General features: G+C 36.7%; 2 protein-coding genes across 2 annotated transcripts in view; one reads left to right on the forward strand and one right to left on the reverse strand.

Moving 5' to 3' along the window:
* Positions 1-25,452, forward strand: part of PCDH11X (protocadherin 11 X-linked) — a 1,221,358-nt gene that overhangs the window by 716,896 nt on the left and 479,010 nt on the right. The window lies entirely within an intron of this gene.
* The window catches only part of CHM (CHM Rab escort protein), a 199,593-nt gene that overhangs the window by 53,440 nt on the left and 120,701 nt on the right, over positions 1-25,452 (reverse strand). Inside the window, exon 9 of the mRNA XM_049766603.1 lies at positions 13,228-13,305. Within this exon, the coding sequence (XP_049622560.1) occupies positions 13,228-13,305 (78 nt within the window). The remainder of the gene's footprint in view (positions 1-13,227; positions 13,306-25,452) is intronic.

The raw sequence follows: 25,452 nt of genomic DNA on the forward strand, positions 1-25,452 counted from the left end.
CTTCCTTCCTTCCTTCCTTCCTTCCTTCCTTCCTTCCTTCCTTCCTTCCTTCCTTCCTTCCTTCCTTCCTTCCTTCCTTCCTTCCTTCCTTCCCTCCTTTTCTTCCTTTTTCTTTCGTTCTTTCTGGATAGATTCCAAACCCCTTTTCAACTAGCTTTCTCAAACTTAGTTCATCATACATCCTTACTAGAAATCTCAAGTTACAGTAAAATCTCTTTTCCAACATCTACTCTTTTACTAGTTTTGATTCTACTTTATAGATTTCTTGAAACTAGCTTCTCCTCTCAATTTCCCCTGACACTAACACTTCTATTGTTTCTAGTACATTTCTTCATTATAAGTGATAAATTAATAAGTAGGTACAAAAAGCTATAAAATATTATTTTGTACATTCTGTGCTCCAAAAACAATGAAGATCAGATAAGTCAATTATAACAATGTTTAATTCCATTTATAAGAAATATTAAAAAGGTATAAAGAGAGTACTAAGAAAATAATTCATTTTAGTGGGAGGTAGTGTGGGATATGAAATAATACTTTTTGTATGAGTTGATAAACTAACTGCTTTTAAAAGATGAAAACCAGCTAAGAAAAAATAATATTTGAAGTAAATGGGAAACATTTGCAGTAGTACAGATGCAAGATGAGTAAATGAAGTACAAGATCTAAATGCTAACTGACAATAGAATGGCAAAAGGGGGTCAGAGACATGGACCTACAGGATCTAGAGAGGAAGACAGACTAGATCTAAGTTTCATATACCATGAAAAATGGTCTAAAACTTTACTCTGAAGAGATCTATAGGAAAGTATTTATGCTTTATAATCAGGAAAGACAAAATAAGTTCTATATACTGAATAGCATTCAATGTATAATTGTATAACATTACTTCATTTACTGATAATTTTTTTGTTGTTTTTGGGTCACACCTGGCAGTGCTCAGGGGTTACTTCTGGCTCTATGCTCAGAAATCGCACCAGGCAGGCTCAGAGGACCATATGGGATGCCGGGATTTGAACCACTGACCTTCTGCATGAAAGGCAAAGGCCTTACCTCCATGCTATCTCTCCGGCCCCCATTTACTTATAATTTAGCATCCTTCTATATACACTAAACTCCACAAGCGAAGACCAAGTTGTATTCTATGCTGTACCCCCAGTGTCAGAACACAGCAAAAACTTAGTGATCACTGCAATAATACATGAAAGAATGAATGATGGAAGAATTCTGTGTGTGTAAATAGAGACAGAAGCGATGGTATAGTATATTTGATACATATTGGAAAGAATCTGTTTTTTGTTTATAGTACACTTCTGAAATGATCTCCATGATTACTAACTTAAAACTATAGGATTATTAATTTTCAGAATGGAGGAAGAGGCAATTAGTTATAAACTGGGATAAAGAGGGAAGCAATAACATAACTTTTGGCGATGCAAATTAATATAATGCAAGGCCATTTAATAAAAAACTTTGATCACCGGGCTTCTATATTATTTAAAAATTAAGTTATAAAGGCAAATATAGGGGCTGAAGCAATAGCAAAGCAGGTAGTGTGTTTGCCTTGCACAGAGATAACCTAAGTTCAGTGCATAGCATCTCATATTGTCCCCAAGCCTCAAAGCCTGCTTGGAGTAATTTCTGAGCACAGAAAGTAACCCCTGAGTGCTCCCAGGTGTGGTCCAAAAGCACAAAACAAAAGAAACAATACATATACACATAAAAAGAAATACAATATTACTATTTACCCACTTAAAAGTACCACTGATTATAATCCAAACTCATCTTAAAGCACAGAGGACATTCACAGTATAAGCATTTTGGGTTCAAAAATATCGAATTATATTAATAATTGCTACTGGATAACATCTGCTTAGTTCATGCTGTTCAATATGAAAGTATTTTAGTAATTTATGCTAAGTTAATGCAAGTAAGAAAAATCAATGAAATAGATATTATCATGTCCCATTTCATTGGAAAATCAGAAAGGTTCAATAATTTGTTAAAGCTCATTCAGCTTATAAGATGTAAAAGTAGAAACACGTTTAGTTCTAAGTGATTATTAGAGTTTGCCTTCTTTATTGCTATCTCTTTTTTATGTTTTCTTTTTTGATGGGGGAGGTTCAGCAGGTTGTATTCAGGGTTTACTCACAGCTCATTATTTGGGATATTCTTGGAGAACCTGGGAAGCTATATGCAGGGGTCTTCAAACTTTTTAAACAGGAGGCCAGTTCACTGTCCCTCAGACCATTGGAGGGTCTGACTATAGTAAAAACAAAACTTATGAACGAATTCTTCTGCACACTGCATATATCTTATTTTGCAATGAAGAAAGAAAACAGATACAAATACAATATGTGGCCCGCGAACCATAGTTTGAGGACCACTTATGGGGTGCAAGAGACTTATCTCTTTATATACATGGGCAAGGTTAAAGTTTTAGTCACCTATTCATAACCCAATAGCAACTATTATGGAAGTTAGTGGAGATAAAATATTGAGAATAATCTACCTTTTAGAAATAGGACACCCTAAAACAGAAATTCACTCAGAAACTCAGTGATTTTCCTGCAGTGATAAATACCATTAACAGATAATTCATTTTAAGATAGGTCTAATACTCTATTCATTACTAATTCACATATATCTGTGAAAAGTGTAGCAGCTCCTGTCCACAGAAAACAATATGCAAGGAGGGACAGAGTTTAGTAAAGTAGGCAGGTGCTTTACATGTGGCTGGCTGGCTGGTGTTCAACTTATGGCACACACATGATTCTCTAAGCCTACCAAGAGTTATCACTGAGCATAGAGCCAGAAGCCTCAAGAACTATAAAAAGATAGATATATAGAAATATAGATAGGTAGATAGACAGACATATATATAGATATATAGATAGATGATAGATAATGATAGATAGATTGGTAGATAGATAGACAGATAGAAATCTTCAAGAAAGAGTCAGGGTAGAAAATCTATAGTGGGGACCAGTGAGGTGGTGCTAGAGGTAAGGTGTGTGCCCTACAAGCATTAACCAAGGAAGGACTGGGGTTCAATCCCCCGGCATCCCAAATGGTCCCCCCAAGCCAGGGGCAATTTATGAGAGCTTAGCCAGGAGTAACCCCTGAGCATCAAATGGGTGTGGCCCAAAAAACCAAAAAAAAAAAAAGAAAATCTATAGTGATAAAGCTGAAATATATAGTAGCTAAAAGATTAGCTGAAGCAATCTGACTCAAACTATTGTTTACAAATATATGTGGCCCAACATTATTATTATATGCTTCCCTAATATTAGATACTGAGGTAAAACAGAAAAATTGAATTTATAGTAATTTACACTAATCAGCACAGTAAAAATAGAAAATATAAAGCTGTACAACAAGAAATTCCTTGTTTCTGCAATCAAAAGAGGAGTTAGAATCTAGTACTTTTTAGAATTTACTAACATCTATCGCACTTTTGTGACAGTACAGAAAAGAATCTCCTGGGTCAGTTCAATAGCACAGTGGGTAGGACATTTGCCTTGCACGCACCAACCTGGTTTTCATCCCCAAGCATGCCAAGAGGGATTTCTAAGAACAGAGACAGAAGTACTCTTGAGCACCAATGGGTGTAGCCCCAAAAAAGAAGAAAAAGAATTTGTCTTTTGAAAATTAAGAATGCCAGAGCAATAGAAAATACAGGAATCAACATAATGCAACTATAGAGAAAGCAATATAAATTTTTGTTGGGTTTTTGGGCCACATTCTGTGATGCTCAGGGGTTATTCCTGGCTATGAGCTCAGAAATAGCTCCTGGCTCAAAGGACCATATGCAATGCTGGGGATCATACGCAGGTCCATCATGGGTTAGCCATGTACATGTCCAAAGAGTACCAGCCAAAATAAATTCAAAGAGAAGCACCCCAAGACACATCCTAATTACATTGACAAAGGATAGGGGTATTATACTGAAAACAGCAAGATCTAACAGGGAAATTCCATTCAAAGGAACATCCTTAAGATATACAGAAGATTTATCACAAGAAACCCTTCAAGGGCCAAAGGCATTGGTGGAATATAGTGACAAAACTCAATAAAATAATGCATTGGTCATCTTTGCATGCTTCTCTTCTTTTCTGTCTCCTAAACCTCTCCTGAGAAGGTCAACAAGGGCCCAGCAAGAATTGTCTCCTGGAAGTGCCCAGGCAGAAAGGCCAAGAAAGGCTGAGTGAAAACCATCGACCACCGGCACCCTTGCAGCAAGGGAGGTCGTTTCTTTGTCTGTGAAGGCAGGTGGGTTAGGTGTTCCCCTGCTGTGAGATTAGCAACGAGGAGACTGAGGGAACCTGTCGGCTTTGAGTGTTTCTCTTCTCTTCTGTTTCCTGAAACTCTCCTGAGAAGGCCAAGAAAGGTCCAGCAAAAACTGTCTCCTAGAGGCTCTAGAAGGCTGCATGTTCTCGTTTGCTTCTCGGCTGTGTGCTCTTTCTAACTAAAGAACCCACCATAACAGGCAGAAAAAAAATCACACTACAAGCATGACAATGGGGAACCCTGGCAAGCAAACATAATGCACAGAGAATATAGATGATAGCTCTGATGACCCCCAAAATACCAACCATCTGATTTATATCTCATTTAAGGAGTTTAGAAGAGAAATATGAAAAATCCTCATGTAAATCAAAGAAAACATGACTCTACTGAACAGAACACAAAGACAGAAATCAGAAAACTCCAAACTGAAATAACAGATCTGAAAAACACGATAGCTGAACTGAAAATCTCAATGGAAAGATTCTCCAACAGGGTAATAGCAGCTGAGGAAAGAATCAGTGAACTGGAAAACAAAATGCAGAACAATTCCATACAGTAGAAGATAATGGAAAAGAACCTTAAGGCAAATGATCAGAAAATGGAAAAAATACTCAAGAAATGTGAACAGATGAAAATGCAAATCTTTGATAAACTCAACAGAAACAACATAAGGCTCATTGGACTCTCAGAGGCCCAGGAAGGGGATCTACAGGAAATATCAAAAGATAAATACATCATCACAGAGAAACTCCCAGAACTATAGAATGCATGCAATCAAATTCTGCATGCCTGAAGAGTACCAGATAGAAGAGACCTGAAGAAAAGCACCCCAAGACTCATCCTAGTCACAAAGGTGAGTCCCACAGATAGAAATAGAATACTGAAAGCAGCAAGAACAAAAAGGGAAATTATATTCAAAGGAGCATCCATAAGATTTACAGCAGACATGTCACAAGAAATTCTCAAGGCCAGAAGACAGTGGTGGGATATATAGACAAGACTGAATGAAATGGATGCTTCACCTAAAATACTGCACCCAGCCCAACTCAAGTGTAGGTTTGAAGGAAGGATATATAGCATCATGACAAGCAACAGCTCAGAAACTTTACAGATGCAAAACCAGCCTTAAAGAAAAAAATGAAAGGTCTACTTTAAGACAAGACCAACGGACACACTAAATTTATAGAGAAAGATGACATTAAATCCCATGACAATCATCTCCTTGAATGTCAATGGACTAAATGCATCAATTAAAAAACACAGAGTGGCTAAGTGGATCAAAAAGATAAACCCAATATTCTGCTGCCTAGAAGAAACACACCTGAATAGTCAGACCAAACATAAACTCAAAATCAAAGGCTGGAGGAAAATCATCCAAGCAAACAACACCTTTAAAAAAGCTGGGGTGGCCATATTAATATCAGATGACACAAGAGATATATGCAACAGGAAAAATTGCACTACTAAACATATATGCACCTGATGGAAACCAGCAAAACATCTAATACAATTATAGACAATTTGAAAAAGGGTATCAATTGTAACACAATAATTGTGGGAGACCTAAACACAGTCCAGTCAACACTTGATAGTGTTGAAACCCAGCAAAAATATACTAGTCCTAAAAAGAGAAATGGAAGAAAGAGGAAAAGTAGATACATAGGCACACAGACCCCCGCGTCTGCCACCCCGCGTGCTGGTACCCAGGGTGAGTGCATTCACCTGAGGCTGCTCCACATGGGCACACAGAGTCCTCTGCACCAACCAGCCTGTGCCCCTGTCCCCAGAGTGAGTGCAGTGCCCTGAGGCCGCTCCACCTGGGCACACAGAGATCCCCACATCTGCCACCCCACGCGCCGCGCTGGTACCCAGGGTGAGTGCATTCCCCTGAGGCCGCTCCACGTGGGCACACAGTGTCCTCCGCACCCACCAGCCTGCATGCCTGTCCCCAGAGTGAGTGCAGAGCCCTGAGGCCGCTCCACCTGGGCGCACAGAGACCCCCACATCTGCCACCCTGCGCGCCCGTACCGAGGGTGAGTGCATTCCCCTGAGGCCACTCCATGTGGGCACACAGAGTCCTCCGCTCCCACCAGCCTGTGCGCCTGTCCCCAGAGTGAGTGCAGAGCCCTGAGGCCGCTCCACCTGGGCGCACAGAGACCCCTGCGTCCACCACCCCATGCACTGGTACCCAGGGTGAGTGCATTTCCCCCTGGGCCGCTCCACATGGGTGCAGAGACCCCCTTGCCCGATGCCTCACTCTCTTGTCCCCAGAGATCACCCCACCGACTGGAGCTTAGACAGGGGAGTACAGTTCCCTTGCACATAGCTGGTCAGAGACGCCTGCAGCAGACCCACTCTGCACCGCTGGAACAGGCTGGGACCAATAGACTGGGTGAGCTTGGGCCTGTCACCTGGACCTTTGGGTAACCTAGAGCAGCCTACCCCCCTGAGCCCCGGAGTGGATCTGGGATTTCCCAAGGGCTGAGGGCAGCTACTGGGTGGGTTTGGCTGTGGGAATTTCTTCTGCTGAAGCTCGGAGGGGGCGGAGCTCCACTGACTCCCAATTAGGGGAGGGAAGACAGAGAGCTAGGCTCAACAGCGCCGGCAACCAGGGTGCTTTTCGAATGACCCCAATATTTACTGTGCCAGTGCAGGAGGAAAAAAAAGCAAAAAGCACAAAACATTTCTTATTTTTTATATATTATTTTTTATCTTCATTTATTATTATTATTTTTTATTTTTATTTACCTATCTATTTTTTGTCAATTTCTTTATTTTGGTGTGGTTATTGAAGTTGTTCTCCCCATTTATACTTATTTTTTCTCTTCCTTTCTTTCTTTATGTGCTCTGCCATGTTTCTTATCTCAAGACCATGTTTTTTTTTTTTTTGTGGTGCTTATCATTATTGTTGGAGTTCTCACTGGATATTTGACACTTCTTTTTGTACTGCTGGGGTGTTTCACCTTCTTTTTCTCCTTCATCTCTCAAACTGATGATGAGAGCCTCTAGAAGGATTCTGCTCATTTTTGGCACATTAGACTTTTACCCCAGTTTATTACTTTTCTCTTCTTCAAACAAAACCACATAACTTGAACTAGCTAGTCCTGCCTCCCAGTTAGAGGGGAAAATAAGGGAGGCACTAAGACCAAATAGGTGCAAGACTACTAAGTAGTAAGCTAGGTACAGAGGGGACCACATATTCTAGCAGCCTCGGGGGTGAGGGAGGAGGATATGGGAGGTAGGAAAAAAAAACGGAGGTGTAGGGAGGACAAATCGGTGATGGGAATCACCCCTGATTTTATGTAAATATGTATCTAAAATATTATTGTCAACAATATGTAAGCCACTATGATAAAAATAAAAATTATATTATTAAAATAAAAAAGTATATATATATATAAAGGACACTCCATCCCCCAAAACCTGAATACACATTCTTCTCCACCATACATGGGTCATTCTCCAGAATAGATAACATGGTGGCATATAAAACATACCTTCATAAAATCAAGAGGTTAGAAATTATGCAGGCTATCTTTGCTAACCACAAGGCTCTGAAATTAGATATGACACACAAAGGACACAGAAGAACTTTAACAATTGAAAATTAAACAGCCTTAAGACACAGCTATCAGAATCTATAAGACACAGCAAAAGTGGTACAGAGAGGAAAATTTATAGCTTTGCAAGCACACATCAGGAAGGAAGAAGGGGCATACTTGAGTAACTTAATGACTTAGCTTATAAAATAATAAATGATCAACAAAAGAAACCAAAAATATGGAGACATAAGGAAATAACAAAGTTCAGAGCAGAAATCAATGAAATTGAACCCCCTCCAAACGGAAGTAGAAGTTGGTTCTTTGAAAAAATAAACAAGATTGACAGACCACTGGGAACACTCTCAACAAGAGAGCGAAACTTAAAAGCCTATATTAGAAATTAAAACAGTGAGATCACTACAGATATTGCAGAGTTTAAAAGGGTAATCTAGATTACTTCATGAAACTCTATGCCAAGAATCATCAGAACCTGGAAGAGATGGATAAATTCTTGGACTCATAACATTCCAGAGTTGAATAAGGAGGATGTCACATATCTAAACATCCTTATCACTATTTAGGAAATTAAATGGGTAATAAAATGTCTGCCCAAAAGCAAAAGCCTAGACCCAGATGGGTTTCCTAATGAATTTTTACAAACCTTTCAAGAGGAACAACTAAAAATCCTATCCAGGCTCTTTCATGAAATTGAAAAAACGGGAACACTTCCAAATAACTTTTATGAAGCCAACATCACCTTGATACCAAAACCAGACAGAGATAATGCCAAAAAAGTAAAGTACAGAACAATATCCCTGATGAACACAGAAGCAAAGATCCTCAAAAATTCTGGTAAATAGGATCCAATGACTCAACAAGATCATTCACTACGATCAAGTAGGTTTCATCCCAGGATTGCAAGGATGGTTTAACATCCATAAATATATCAATATAAAACACAATATCAACAAGAAAAATAAAAATCACATGACCATATCAATAGACGCAGAGAAAACATATGATAAGGTCCAACACCCATTCTTGATCAAAACTTTCAGCAAGATGGGAATGAAAGGAACTTTTCTCAATCTAATTGAAGACATCTACCAGAAGCCAATGCCAAATATTATACTCAATGGAGAAAAACTAAAAGCCTTTCCTCTAAATTCTGGTACAAGACAAGGCTGTCCACTCTCACCACTCCTCTTCAACAAAGTACTGAAAATGCTTGTTATAGCAATTAGGCAATAAAAAGAATTCAAGAGAATTTAGATAGGAAAGGAAGAAGTCAAGGTCTCACTTTTGTAAATGACATGATACTACACTTACAAAATCCTAAATACTCTACCAAAAAAGCTTCTAGAAACAATAGATTCATATAGCAATGTGGCAAACTACAAAATTAACACACAAAAATCAAGGGCCTTTTTATATACCAATGGATATTCAGAAAACAACCCCATTCACATTATTGTGACACAAACTCAAATGTCTTCGAGTCTACTTCACAAAAGACGTGAATGACCTATACAATGAAAACTATAAAAATGCTGCTTCAAGAAATAAGAGAGGACACGCAGAAATGAAAATATATACCTTTCTCATGGATTGGCAGGATTAACACCATTTAAATTGCAAAACTGCCCAAAGCATTTTACAAATTTATCAAGATTGCTCTAAAGATACCCATGACGTTCTTCAAAGAAGTGGATCAAAAACTTCTGAAATTCATTTGGCACAATAACACCTGCGAATATCTAAAGCAATCCTTGGGAAAAGGAATATGGGAGGCATTACTTTCCCCAATTTTAAACTATATTAGATAGCAATAGTTATCAAAACATCATGGTATTGAAATAAAGACAGATCTTCAGTTCAGTGAATTAGGCTTGAGTACTCAGAAAATCTTCCCCAGACTTACAATCACTTAATCTTTGATAAAGAAGGAAGAAATCCTAAATGGAGCAAGGAAAGCCTTTTTAACAAGTGGTGTTGGCACATTGGTTAGCCTCTTGTAAAGCAGTGAAATCAGACACCCAGCTAACACCTATTATACTGCACTAATATTCAGAGACAAGAGAGGAAGGCTGGAAGGTCCAGTTCACGACATGAAGCCCACTACAAATAGTGATGATTGTAGTTAGAGAAATAACTACACTGAGAACTATTATAACAATCTGAATGAATGAGAGAAGTATAAAACCTGCCTAGAGTGCAGGCAGGGTAGGGTGGAGAGTAGGGAGATTTGGAACATTGGTGATGGGAATGTTGTCCTGGTGAAGGGCGGGGGTGTTCTTTACATGACTGAGATCGAACTACACTTATATTTGTAATCAAGGTGTTTAAATAAAGATATTAATAAAGAAATAAATGCATCACCAGCAAGGCTTACAGTCAATAGAAGGAAGAATACAGAGCTTGGTGAATAAAGAACAGCTCAGAAACTTTACAAACTTAAAACTGGCCTTAAAAGACTGAAGAAGTTTATTTTAAAACAAGACAAACCAATAGACACACCAAATTCCCAAAAGAATGATGAAACTATATCCCATGGCTAATGTCTCTCACAACGTCAATGGACTAAGTGCACAAGTTAAGACACACAGAGACTCAAAATAGATCAAAAAGCTGAATCCAACGTTTTGCAGCTTAAAGGAAACACATCTGAATATTCAGAATATAGATTAAAAGTCAATGGTTGAAGGACAATAAATCAAGCAAATACTTTTTATAAAGGCTGTTGTGGCCATAATAATATCAGATGACAGACTTTAAATTTAAAAAAAGTTATAACAGACAGAGATGGATATTTTTTAAAAAATTAAGGGATATGTACAACAGGAAGAAATCACACTCCTGAACATATTTGCACCGAATAAATCATCATCCAAACTTTAAAATAACTGCTGAAAAATTTGAAAGACTTCAAGAGCAACATAATAATAGTGACAGCTTTAACAGCATTCTGTCCCCACTTGATAGTTCAACCAGGCTAAAACTTAATTAAAATATAGTTGCTCTGAAAGTATAAATAGAAGAGAATGGTCTCCTGGGTGTATATGGCTCTCCATCCCCATAAAACTATATACACATTCTTCTCCAATGCACATGTGTCATTCTCCAAGACAGACAACATGCTGGCCCACAAGTCTTACCACCATAAAATCAATATTTTATAAATTATAGAACTACCTTTTATGATCATAATGCACTGAAGTTAGAAGTTAATTACAAACAGATACATACAGAGGAAACCTTATAACACCTGGAAATTAAACAGCTCACTACTGAATAACCATTGTGTCAAAAGCAAAAGCAAAGAGGAAATCAAAGTATGCCTGGTAATAAATAAATATGAAGACATACATTATCAGAATTTGTGGGTCACAACTAGAGTGGTACTATGAGGAAAATTTTAGCTTTGTAAGCATTTATCAGGAAGAAAAAAGGAGCCTCCATAAATAACTTAATGTCATAGCCTGTAAAATGGGAAAGTGAACAACAAAATGAACGAAATATAGATAAACAGAAGGAAGTAATAAAGCTTATAGCAGAAAACAATGAATTGTAAATTCAAAAAAAAACTATCTGAAATATCACTAAAAGCAAGATTTGCTTCTTTGAAAAAAATAAACAAGATAATGAACCACTACAAAAACTCACAAAGAAATGGAGATAGAGAAACTTAATTAAATGAATTAAAAATAAAAGGGGGGAGATTACTACAGAGAATTCAGAAATCCAAAGGGTAAGAAGAAATTACTTTGAAACATGAAATCTTGCAATATCATAAGGTTGATATAAGAAAGAGAAGGTTGAGGAGAGGGTGGAAGCAAACTGGAAACACTGGTTGTGGGAAATGTACATTGGTGAAGGAATGGGTTATGATTAAAATTCAATTATGAATACTCTAACTGTATCTCATGGTGATTCAATTAAATTATTTGAATTTTTTTAAAAGTTCACAAAAAATCCTTCATTTAGTCCTGGTGAAATATTTACTATTACTAGTAGCATTCTCAATTATTTCACTATAAACAAAGTATTGTGGGAAAAACATATGGGATGCTGGGATTCGAACCACCATCCTTCTGCCTGAAAGGCAAACACCCTACCTCCATGTTATCTCTCTGGTCCCAACCAAAGGTATTTTTAAGAAGCAAGAACTCATTCTACACTTGATGAATAGTAAAGTTATAAATTTTAAAATTGCAAGTATTGGTTAACAGTTACAACTATTACTTATGATATTCAGTTTAGTAAAAACAACTGAACTTTGTCATGAGATTATAATACTGGCCATATTTTTAAAAATATCCGAATGATAAGGAAATAAATTTAACGCTTGGCATAAACTTTGCAGCAGTGCAATCATAAACAGAATCTAAAATGCCTATGACTGAAATGTTTTGTGTGGGAGGTACTGGATTGATTCAGAATATTATGTAACCCAGGAGTAGCAAACAATGTAATTCTGACTCACTATCTCAACCACTAACAAGTTTGGCCCCCACAATAACAATGATAAAAATAGTATAATGGCCTAAGTACCCCTTTTAAATTTAATTCAGTATGAGCAGAATCTTACAAGTTACCACCTCTTCAATTTTTCACCAAAATAGAAGATACATATATGAAAGACCTGCTGTGGGACATATTTCAAGGTAATTTATTGTGGAATGTACAGGAAAAACTAAGTACTTTATAAGTATTTTCAATAATTTGACCAAAACATTAAAATCTGTGAGTGTATTTAGAAATTACTATGAAGTTAATGAAATAATCTTACAATGGTCCAGAGAAAAGTATCTTGACCACCATCATTTATAGCATCAATGAGATTTTAGGTTTTTTATTATTCCCAGGGCTTCCTGGCATTTTATATGTCTTAGAAGTTGTTAGGCAAGAATTATGTTTAAGGTATTTTAAGTTTTATTTCAGGCACACTGATTTACATGACTGTTAATGTTAGGGTATTAGAAAAATAATTTTCTAATAACATACCCATTATCAGTGTCTGCTGTGATTTACATTTACTTAAAATATAGTAACAGAGAGCTTTGTTGGAAAATATAGAAACAGATAGATTTGTTGTCATCTAATTAAAATCAATGAAAGAAAATAAGGTCACAAGAAAATTAACATTACTCATCACTTATCTCTAGCAAATGACATAATTTATTTTCAAAGCATGTGTGTTTAAGGTATATAGCCAGCAACTATAGTCATTAAAAATCTCAAACTACACTCAATTTTATTTTTATAGAGGCTCTAAACAGAAATTAATTGAATAAAGGCTAATAAGTTAATAATACTAAGAACTACCTTTTAAAATTTGATTTAGCATTTTTTACCTATGTGTGGGGTATTAAATAGAGGAAAGATACATTCTTACTTTCTAGATTCTTTGTCCAGAACAAGGTAATGAACAGAATGGCGAAGACAATAAATTCCACCAAAGACAGCACACATCCTAGAAGACAAAAGAAAAATAAGAATAAGCATTCGTATGTTCAAAATTAAGGCATTATTCAACACTAAGCATCTTATCTTTGATAGTTGGTCTTATAGGAAATAATATTTTATAACTTATTTTCACTATCAGAATATTAAAAATCTCTCATAAGGAAAGTAATATTTTGATATTTGTGAGATATCACTAATAATGTAATATGAACAACTAAAATTGTGACTAAGCTACAAGGATAGATACAAAAGATAGATAAGATAGATAGGTAGATAGATAGATAGGAAAACTCAATTATCCTCCCCAAATTATAAAACCTAAGGCACGCAGGCTACAAATAATTTCAAGTGGTGACTGATGAGGACCACCTGCAGCAAAATAAAAGGAAATGACAAGAGATAAGATTTTTTAAGTCTTAAAGAAAAAAATAAAATGAGCTGGGAAAATCTTGAAGATTGTCCTTATCTTACAAGAAAGCAAAACAAAGTTGGGAATTGAAGATTAAAGCAGTACACATGATTTATTGCTGCAGAAGCTCTAAGAAGTTAGCCAATTTTATTAATCTAGGGACTTGGATATTAATGCCTCCATCAGAAAAAGAACGGCTTATGATCTAAATAAGGCGGCTAGCATAATATCTGGCTCTTTAAAGTATAAGGAAAGAAAAAATCACCACAGAGAGAGAAAGAGAAATAAATTGTTTATATCTAAAGACCTTGGTAGAGAAAGATTACAGCTTTTATATTTAGAGCCAGTTATCTCTCCACACATTGAGGATTTTATATTATAAAAATATATTTTATCAATAAAATATGCTAAATTTTATTGTAGCACTATTCACAATAGCCAATATATGGCAAAAAATGAAGTGCCCAAGAAAAATGGATGAATAACATGTGATTCATGTACATATATATGTATATGCACATAGTAGAATACTAGTCTGCTATAAGAAAAAAATGATGGGAACCAGAGAGCAAGTATAATGGGCAAGACACTTGCCTTGCACATAGCCTTGCACTTGCTTTGCACACAGTTAAATCCCTAGCATCCAATATGATTTCCCAAGCACAATAGGGGTGATCACTGAGTACAGAGTCAGAAGTTAGCCTGCGCACAGTTAGGTGTAGCCCCAAAACTGAAAAAAAAAAAAAGATAGATTCAGTAATCTACTGCTCCATGATGGAAAGTACCAGAGGGTATCATGCTGAATAAAATTAATGAGAGGGAGAACAACAAATATAAAATGATCTCCCTCATATATAAAATAAAACAAAACATAGTAAGTAAAATAACACCTGGCTGGGGCCAGGCAAAAGCAATAGTACAGCAGATAGAATATTTGCTTTATAACTGGCCAACTCAGGTTTGGTCCCCGGTATTCCACATATTCATCCAACTGACCCAGGAGTAATTCCTAAGTGCAGAGCCAGGAGTAACATGAGACAAGAGCAATAAAACAAAACAAAACAAAAAAAGGCTAATGGCAACAGACACTTAAAATTGGCCTACAGAGCTTATTTATTGAAAGAGCAGTGTTCTGTGAGTGGTGGGTGGAACTGGACTTTGAGACACTGGCATGCTGTGGTATTGGAACACTTTATACTTAAAAGTTTATTATTAATAGTTTTGTAGAGCACTGTGTACAAATAAAAATTAAAAATTATGAAAGTAGATCAAGGCAAGCAATACTACACACTTGATATCAGCAACTGTTAAAATGTTCTATAGTAATATGATCAAACTTAAGATGCATTAGATTGTCAAGAATGTTCTCATATTATGATTTTATACAAAATTACAATAAAGAAACTAACATTCTGTGAAAACACACTAGACAATAAACAGAATTTGACTTCCCCAAACTACTATGTGGATTGTCTATCAGATGGTAAAGTATTCTGAAAAAGGAATGAATTAAATACAGAAGAATAATTCAAGGAACACAGAGATGACTGTGTTAAGATAAAAGTTTCTCACACTAAAATGTAGGCATGTTAATCCCTGGAATCTATAAATATAATCCTTTACAGAGCAAGGTAAAATGTGTGTATAGTGAGATGATATGGATCTTCTTATGGGTGCAATTTAATCATGAATGTAAATTTTCACAAAATGTTTTTCAGCACAGTACATCTGACATATAAAGTAATTTCATATGGGGTTATCAAATCCGATGGCAACAGAAACAAAGAGCATGAGAACTTATTAATAAATATTCAGGTTGTCAGTAGGAGGGGGTGTTGGGATAAATTAGGGAAACAGAACATTAGGACAACAGAGAAGGAAGAAAATGCCTGCTACAGAGGCAAGCTAGGAATAGTAGGGAAAGTGGGGACAAGGTAGTAGACACTGGTGAAAAAATTGCTGTTGAAAAAAATAATGTACACCTAAAAGTTCATCATAAACATGCTTAGAACTTTGTAATTAATATTGATTCAATTAAAAAAGAAAAATAGAATGAGAAAAGCAGTATCACTATAGATCACACAAAACAAAGTATTATAGAAACAAAACAGAGAGCAGAGGAGTCAAAGTCAGATAAGTTATGAAAATGAAAGCAGAGAGTGTAATGATGCTAGCACCAGAAAGGATCACATGGCAAACAATAAAAGCCACTCCTATAAACTGGAGAAGAAACATTCTCCCCTAGAGCCACAAAATAAAGTTAATCATATATATCCATTTTAAACTTCTAACCACCATGAGTATTTTTCAAATTAAATTGTTTTATTTTAACTATTAAATTTGAGGTAATTTGTTATGGTAGCAGAAGCAAACTAGCAAAAAGACCCAATGCATATGAAAAAATTTAAGACAGAGAGGTGGCATTATAAATGAGTATGGGGAAAGGAGCACTGAAAAATATAGTTTTAAAACAAAATGGGGAAATAAACACTGTATACACATGTTCAAAATAAATTCCAAGTAAATAAATGGTAGAACTATCAAATATTAAATGTCTACAGGAAGATTTAGGAAGATATTTAATCTTTTACATGAGATATAAAAGGCAAAATTGTATTGAAACTGTGGAATATATAAACATGGGGCCAGAGTGATAGCACAGCAGTAGGGCATTTGCTTCACAAGCAGCTGACCCAAGACAGACCCGGGTTTGATCCCAGCATCCCATATAGTCCTCTGAGTCTGCCAATAGCAACTTTTGAGCTCAAAGCCAGGAAAAAACCCTGAGCACAGTCAGGTCTGGGCCAAAAACAAAAACAAAAATAATAAATAAATAAATAATTATAAACATATAGAGGTGAGCATATACACACCCTCAAAAGCAGAAAGCCAGGCCGACCTACAGGAGGTGAGCTGGAAGTAAAATGGCACCTACTGGTGGAAGACAGAACAGCATGACTGCTACGTGAGCACGGCCCCCACCCAGGGCAGGAGGAAGCCTACACTTACTCTGTAAGAGGATCAAGCAGACCTGTACAGCAGCAGGTGATCACTGCCCCACCAACAATGAAAGAAAGTGAGAATTCTCAGTAGGATGGTGAGTAGAGCCCCAACTTCTACTGGAGGAAGCTAGATAGACAAAGCAAGTGCAGATACTCTGCTCTATGGATGTGCATAGTTTCTAGTCAATGAACTCCAGCACAACACAAAGGTCAATCAATGCACAGGTCACAATGGAAAAACAACACAGAACTCCACCATGCTTAGATAATGATGATGGTATCTCTGAAGTCCAAAAAAGTACAGGACACCTACATGGCCTCTCTTATAGGTACTTCAGTGAGGAATTATGGAGAATGTTCAAGAACTCAAAGAAAACATGAAGGAAAAAATGAATGACAAATTAAATTCAAGAGGATATGAGGGCAGAAATAAGAAAACTTCAAACAGAAGAAATGGACTGAATAAATTAGGAGGCAAAATGGAAAACTGACTGGAAGACCTCTCCAACAGAGTAAGAGACAACAGAATCAGTGAGCTGGAAGATGAGTTTGGAAAAGAGCCTACAAATAAATGAAGAGAAGTTAAAACAATTCTTCAAAATAATAAAACAGATGACAATAGAACTCTGGGATAAGTTAAATAGAAACAATATAAGAATCATTGAAGTCCCAGAGACTCATGAAGAAACCCCCTATGAAGAATCAACAGTCAAGGACTTCATTGATGAAATGTTCCCAGGCTAAAGAGTGCAGGCATACAACCACATCTTGGATGCATAAAGAGGACAAGATAAAGCATATGCAAAAAAAAAAAAAACACCCCAAGGAACACACTAGACACAATGATGAAAAAGAACATAAGGCAAAATACTGAAAAGATGAAGATAAAAAAATAAATATTAGAAACAAGTTGAATCCTTAAGATTTATAGTAAATTTATAACAGATTTATGCCTATCAGATAAAAAGGTAGTGGTGGGATATAGTGAAAAAATACTCAGGTAATGAATGGCTAGCCAAAAGTACTTCACCCAGCAAGGATTTCATACAGGTTTCAAGGAAGGATACACTACTTCACAGAAAACAACCCAGAAACTTAAAAAACTCAAAACTAACCTTAAAATACAAACTTAATTGTCCAATTTAAGGCAAGGCAGACCCAGCAAACACACCATGCTCCTATAAGATGTCACAATATTCCATGATAACTACCTTTCTTGCTGTCAATACAATAAATGCACCAGTTAATCGACAAAGTGTAAAAATGAATTAGAAGACTGAATTGAATATTTTGCTGCATAACAGAAACACATTTTGAATTATCCCCCTACATATTTCTTTCTCCAGAAAGTATGGCACATGTGATCATGTCCCAAAGCACAGTCACCATATACTTATTCTTTTTCATTTTTCTATTTTGTTTTTGGGGGGGCATCACACCCTGCAGTGCTCAGGGGTTACTCTTGGATCTATGCTCAGAAATCTCTCCTGGCAGACTCGGGGAACCATATGGGATGTTGGGATTTGAACCAACATTCTTCTGCATGCAAGGCAAATGCCTTACTTCCATGCTATCTCTCCAGCCCCTACACTCACTCTTTTTCAAACAAGATGTAAACTGAGTCCTCCACCAGCCAATGCAGCAAAATGTTGGCCATCATAGGAGGAGTGGGCGGGACAAGACACCCTCAAGAAGCCACATATGTTGCATTCATCAATCAGACTCACTGTTATTATTACCTATTAATAGTAGATAAAATCCAAAGAACACTATGACGAGGGACAGGAAGATCAGTCCATAGTAGAAAGCTTGAAACAAAGATCTGTGAGTGCAGTTAGAGTAGAGAAAGGTACACCCAAATGATGATAGTTGTAACTTATCACTCTGGAAAAGAACTGAGAGCTGAAAGGAGATAAATTGATATGTATGGCACCTTTTAATAATGATCGTGCAAAGAAACAACTATGTCAGAAAGGCAAAAGAGAGAGACTGAGAGAAAAAAAGAGAGAGTGAGAGCAAGAGAGAATTAAGGAAGCAAAATGTCTACAAAGATGACATTAAATACTATAACAATCATCTCCCTCAATGTCAATGGACTAACTTCACCAATTAAAAGACACAGAGTGGCAAAATGGGTCAAAAAGATGAATCCAACCTTCTGCTGCCCACAAGAAACACACCTGAATAATCAGAACAAACAAACTCAAAATCAAAGGCTGGAGGAAAATCATCCAAGCAAACAGCACCCCTAAAAAAGCTGGGGTGGCCATATTAATATCTGATGACACCAACTTTATACTCACAAAAGTTGTAAGGGACAAAGATGGACACTTTGTACTAATCAAGGGATATGTGCAACAGGAAGAAATCAGACTTTAAACACATATGCACCCAATGAGAGACCAGCAAGTTATCTAATACAATTATTAACAAATCTCAAAGACATCAATAATAACACAATAATTGTGGGAGAACTCAACACAGCCCTGTCAACACTTGATAGGTCAACCAGACTGAAACCCAACAAAAACATACTAGCCCTGAAAAGAGAAATGAAAGAAAAAGGACTAGGAGACAAACATAGGACATTCCACCAAAAAACCCTGGATACATATTCTTCTCCAATGTACATGGGTCATTATCCAGGATAGACCACATGCTGACACATAAAATATACCTTCATAAAATTAAGAGGATAGAAATCTTGCAGGCTACCTTTGCTGACCACAAGGCTCTGAAATCAGATGTGAACTACAAAGGAACACAGAAGAAAAACTTTAACAATTGGAAATTAAACAGCCTGCTACTGAACAACCAGTGGGTCTGAGATGAAATCAAAGAGGATATCAAAACTTTCCTGGAAACAAATGATAATGAAAACACAAACTGCCAGAATCTATGAAACACAGCAAAAGCTGTACTGAGAGGAAAATTTATGGCTTTGCAAGAACACATCAGGAATGAAGAAAGGGCATACCTGAATAACTTAATGACGCAGCTCAAAAAATTAGAAAATGACCAACAAAAGGAACCAAAAATAGGGAGACAGAAGGAAATAACAAAGCTGAAAGCAGAACTCAATGAAGTGGAAAACTAAAAAACAATCCGAAAGATCAACGAAAGCAGAAGTTGGTTCTTTGAAAAAATAAATAAGATTGATTGACCACTGGCAATATTCACAAAGAAACAGAGAGAGAAAAACATGATATACGGTATTAGAAATGAGAATGGGGAGATCACGACAGATATTTTAGAGAGCCAAAGGTTAATCAGAGACTACTTTGAGAAACTTTATGCTACTAAACATGAGAAGCTAAAAGAAATGGATATATTCCTGGACACTTATAACCTTCCACGGTTAAGTAAGGAGGATGTAGCATATCTAAACACCCCCATCACTATGTAGGAAATTGAAACTGTAATCAAACATCTGCCTAAAAATAAAAACCAGGCCCAGATGGATTTACTAATGCATTATTTCAAACCTTTCAAGAGATATTACCAATCCTAGCCAGGCTCTTTCATGAAATTGAAAAAATGGGAACACTCCCAAATAGCTTTTATGAAGCCAACATCACCTTGATACCAAACCAGACAGTGATGCTGCCAAAAAAGAAAATTACAGACCAATATCCCTGATGAATATAGATACAAAGATCTTCAACAAAATCCTGGCAAATAGGATCCAATGCATCATCAAGAAGATCATACACTATGACCAAGTAGGTTTCATCCCAAAAATGCAAGGATGGTTTAACATCCATAAATCTATCAACATCATACAAACATCAACAAGAAGAAAAATAAAAATCACATGATCATATCAATAGACGCAGAGAAAGAATTTGATAAGGTCCAACACCCAAAGGCCTTTTTACCAAGGCTAGGGGGTGCAGGGCTTGGGGCACCCCAAGAGACTTCCATCTCCTTCCTCCCAGACTCCAGGGCTATCCTTGGGCCGCACACATAGGGTGCCAGTGAAGTGGGTGCCGGAGAGGAGCTTAAGGAGGACCCCAGAGTTTCCACAACCCCCACACTGCACAAGACAGGCTGGCTTTCTTCCAGTGTCCATTTTGAAACCATATGGGGGCACTAGTATAGACATTTGATTAGGATATCATTGGGTTTAATCTGTTTGTAATATACAGAATGTCTATGTTTTATACTTTCCTTCCCCGCTTGGCTCACCACCCAGAAACCCATTTTTAGTCATTTACTTCCTTACTCCCACTGCCTATTACCCCATATTTAACCATATTTACCCTCAATTCTTGGCTTCCTATGAAGTACATAATTATCCCACTCAAGCCAGCTGCCAACCAGCTACCAGAGTCAAAAAATAGACTCGCAGACTGAGAAGAACCCAGTACTCTGTTCCTATTTATGTATTCTCAGCGGTCTCCTGTCCTCCACCTACTTTCACTGTGTAACTATGGTTGCTACCATACTAGGTCTCTGATTAGTTTCTACTCAAAGACATTTATCAATATAGGATTGCTGGGAGTTATTTTTCAGACTCCAGAAGGCCAAATCACAGACCAAAGTGGTGTCCTGAATTCAACACCCTCCTCTGACTATTTCTAATGACATGAAAGAGACATGTATATCTCCTTTGAATATCTTAGATGTATTCCCTTAACTGCTATAACTCTTGTTGAATGTCCTCTTATACAATGACAATTTTGCCCACTGTTTTTTGTTTTTGTGATCTGTTCAATAAGGAATTCAGGTAGAAGAGTTTTTCAATTTAGAATACATGTTAGAACCATGTTAAAGAGATTGTTGGACTAGTTCCCTTGTCCCCAGAGGCACCAATAATACCTTGTGGCATTGTTCCTCTTATGCATAGGCACATTAAAATGGGAAACTATTACATATGCAAACAAGTTCCTATATTATAGAGATAGGAACACAAATTTTGTAATGTAGTTAGGCCTAATACCCTGAACATTAGCAATAATAACTTGGCTCAGGCCTCAGAAGAATGGGTATTGCCCATACACCCCTGAACATGGACCAACTATGGAAACAAGCACAATTGTCTACAATATCACCAGGAAGCAAACCTCTACCAAAGAAGACCCTACTGCTACCCTGGTATTGAGTTACTCCAAAGAGTGTTCTCTCAACACCCAGATGACTCAGCAACAGTAACAACCTGCTTTCAGGGCAGGGCACTCCACATCTAATGGTGAGGTGAAACTAGAGGATGCTCCACATTATCCTGACTTCGATGAAGCAAATCTACAGAATCCAGAATCTTTAACTACAGAAACCTGACACCAACAATAGCTAATGTGTGAAAAAAATTCACTGAGACAACAGAGAATGAATGACTCAGAGGTTGGAGAACCCAGTATGCCTGGAATCCAGAGTCAGTCTTATTCCAGAAAACTTCAGGGATAATGTCTTCTTGTATTTAGGCCAAGGCTTTTTGTCCCTCCATTTTCTCCATATTTTGCCGGGCCTATGCAAACAACAGTTACCACTCTCGCAACGTTTTTTACTGTGTTTTTTTTAAATCATCCCTTTAAAAAAAAAGCTTACTAGACTTGCTTTAATGAATTCATTGTGAGTCAATAATTTTCAAAAATATTCTTCTTTCCTTTCTCTTCCATCTCTTCAGTTTTTCTTTCAATTTTCTATTTTTAAATCATGTTGCTTTTGGTCTTCCTAAAACAAATGTATTATTATCAGTTATGTCAACTATGTAATACATTTTCTTTAAAAAATTAAAAGTATAAAAACAGGTCATTCTGGGGAGGATTCTTCAGCCTTATCCACTGACTAAAGCTGATATCTTTTGAAAAAAAGTATAAAAAGAGAAAAAATAGAAAAATTAGATCTGTGTAACAGACCTTCCACAAACATCAACAAAACAAATATCCTGAAACAAAACCAGATTCCATAAAATTCATAGAATACATGGAGGCAGAATGCTCCAGGTTTTGGACCTCTAAGGTATATTCAAAGATATGATTCCACTGGTAAAGACAAAATAATAAATAGTAAACAATTTGTAGTACATCAAGGTAAAACAAATATGACCAAGAAAAGATAATAAAGACAATAACCTCATTAAAAGTAAAGAGAGGACATAAACAAGCAGTCCTATGAAGAAAACAAATAACCCATACGTTTATGAATGAGGTCATCATAACTTGTTACCAACAAAATGCATATTAAAGGACAATGAGAATCATCTCAAAAACAGTGAATATGGTATCAAGACAAGAAAAAACCACATTGGCAAGAATATGTTGAAAAAAGATCTTTGATGCTCTGCAAGTGATAATGTGGTCTGATTCAGACTCCATGGAAAAGTTTATGGATCTAATCAAGAAACTAAGTGTACAGTGTATGATTGAACACCAATAATGAACATTCTGTAACCACGGTGCTTAAATAAAATATTTTTTTTTAAAAAAAGAAAAGGGCACCTTGCCCGGGGCTGCCAGGACACCTGGCCAGGTTTGTGAACACCCAGCCTCTTTCTGCTGAGCACACCTCACCCTGTGCCACTGGGACTCCGGGCAGGTTTGGGAACACCCAGGCCCTATGCAGCAAACGCGCAAGCCACATGCACCTTGCCCCAGGCTGCTGGGACTCAGGACAGGTATTGAAACACCCATCCCATTTTCGCCAAACCCGCAAACACTGAGCACCTGGCCCTGGGACCTCCTGGTCTCCTGGCTTGGTTTGGGAAAGCCCAGCTCCTTTCTTCTGAACCCGAGAACCGAAGATTGTCTCACTTATACCATATAGGTCTAGTCAGCTCTGACCTAATATTCAATTTCCTCAGATAGTTCACAGCCCATAAAACAGGATAGCAAAACACTGAAGCAGCTTGTAAAATCCCTATCATACTTAGACAAATCACCTGGCTAGGAAAAAAACCCTCTAAATCAGATATACTTTCAAGCACATCTAATAAATAAGTATAGGAGAGAACTTTATTAAATTACCGAAAGCTCAACATTCAAAACCACCAAATGCAAAGAAATATGGGTAAACTAAGGAAGAGACTAGAAGCTGGGGAAATGGAGAAAAATCCTATCAAGTTTACAAGTCCACCAAAACGCATGAGCTTAATAGATGAGAATCTAAAAGTGACAAGGAATGTCCTAGCAAAGGAAATCAAGAAATTACTGGTCTGCATAGTCTGCGAGATTAAGAAATCTATAAATGAACAATTCAACCAACTCATAGAACTTTTAGAAAAGTTGAAAGAAACCATACAATTGAATCTAAGGGAAATATAAAGCATATTAACAAGCCATAATAGCAAAATTACACAGAAGACTTTATAGAGGAACTTGAAAAACTACAAAAGAAAAATGACAGAGAAGTCAATAAGAAAGCAAGAGACAAAACAATGGAAGAAAAGGTTAGGTACCTTATGAACAAAGATAAAAGAAATAACTTTTGAATTGTAGGAATACCATAAGGGGATAGAAAGAAAAAAGAACAAGTAGTGAGGGAATTAATAGCAGAGAATTTTTCCACTCTCTGGAAAAAGACATCCGTACAAATCCAGGACGCAAAAAGAGTCCCTAATAAAATAGACCCTAACAGACCAACACCAAGACATATAATACTGTAATTGGCAATAAAACAAAGAAAAGGATGAATTCTTTAAAGCAATAAGGGAGAGAAAAACCCTCAAGTACAAAGGAAGGGACATAAAAATGAAACTCCCATTTGAAAAAATTAAGCAAGAAGATGAAAGTAACTTCCAACTGAGAGTCCAGTACCCAGAAAAACTCTCATTCATATGGGAGGGAAAACTTCTGTACAAATCCAGGATGCAAAAGAGTACCTAATAATACAGACCCTAACAGACCAACACCAGGCCATATAGTCCTCTAATTGGCAATAAAACAAACAGAAAGATTAATTCTTTAAATCAATAAGGGAGAGAAAAACCCTTAAGTACAAAGTAAGAGACATAAAAATAAAACTCCCATTTGAAAAAATTTAAGCAAGAAGACAGTGGAATGACATATTTAAATTACTGAAACTTCCAACCTAGAGTCCACAGCCCAGTAGAACTCTCATTCATATGAGAGAGAAAACTAAAAAGATTCTTAGAAAAAAAGGAACTCACACTATTTGTGATAAATGCACTCTAAATGAACTACTCAAAAATGTATTACACAATCCAAACCCCCAATTATAACAACAAACACTATATTCAATACAATAGCATAATAACCCTTTTGTCAATAATCTCCTAAATATTAATAGGCTAAATTCCCCCATTAAAAGAAACAGAGTAGAGGTTTGGAGCAGATAATAATAACCAGATATCACAGGCTTAGATTAAAAGGATGGGCATCAAAATTATTCAAGCCAATGGAAAACAAAAAAAGCTGTGACAGACATTCTTATATCAGACCAAATTGCATTTAACCTCAAGAAAGTGCTCAGAGACCAATAGTGTCACAACTTATTGATCAGGGGAATGTTAGAACAAGACGTACTAACTCTGCTCAATATTTATGTGCCAACTCTAGAGCTAACAAAATATATAAGGCATTTGCTAACAAATCTATAGAATTATATGGCAGGAAATGTTATAGCAGTAGGACATTTCAATAGTCCACTATCACCACTAGAGATATGCATCAGACAAAAATCTAGCAAAGACATAAGAGCTCTAAATGAGAAATTAAAGGAAATTACACATTTTTCTCAAGTGCACATGGAACCTTCTCTATAATAGACCATGTCTTAGGATATA

Source organism: Suncus etruscus, chromosome X (genome assembly GCF_024139225.1).
Source record: "Suncus etruscus isolate mSunEtr1 chromosome X, mSunEtr1.pri.cur, whole genome shotgun sequence".
NCBI classification, from domain to species: Eukaryota; Metazoa; Chordata; class Mammalia; order Eulipotyphla; family Soricidae; genus Suncus; species Suncus etruscus.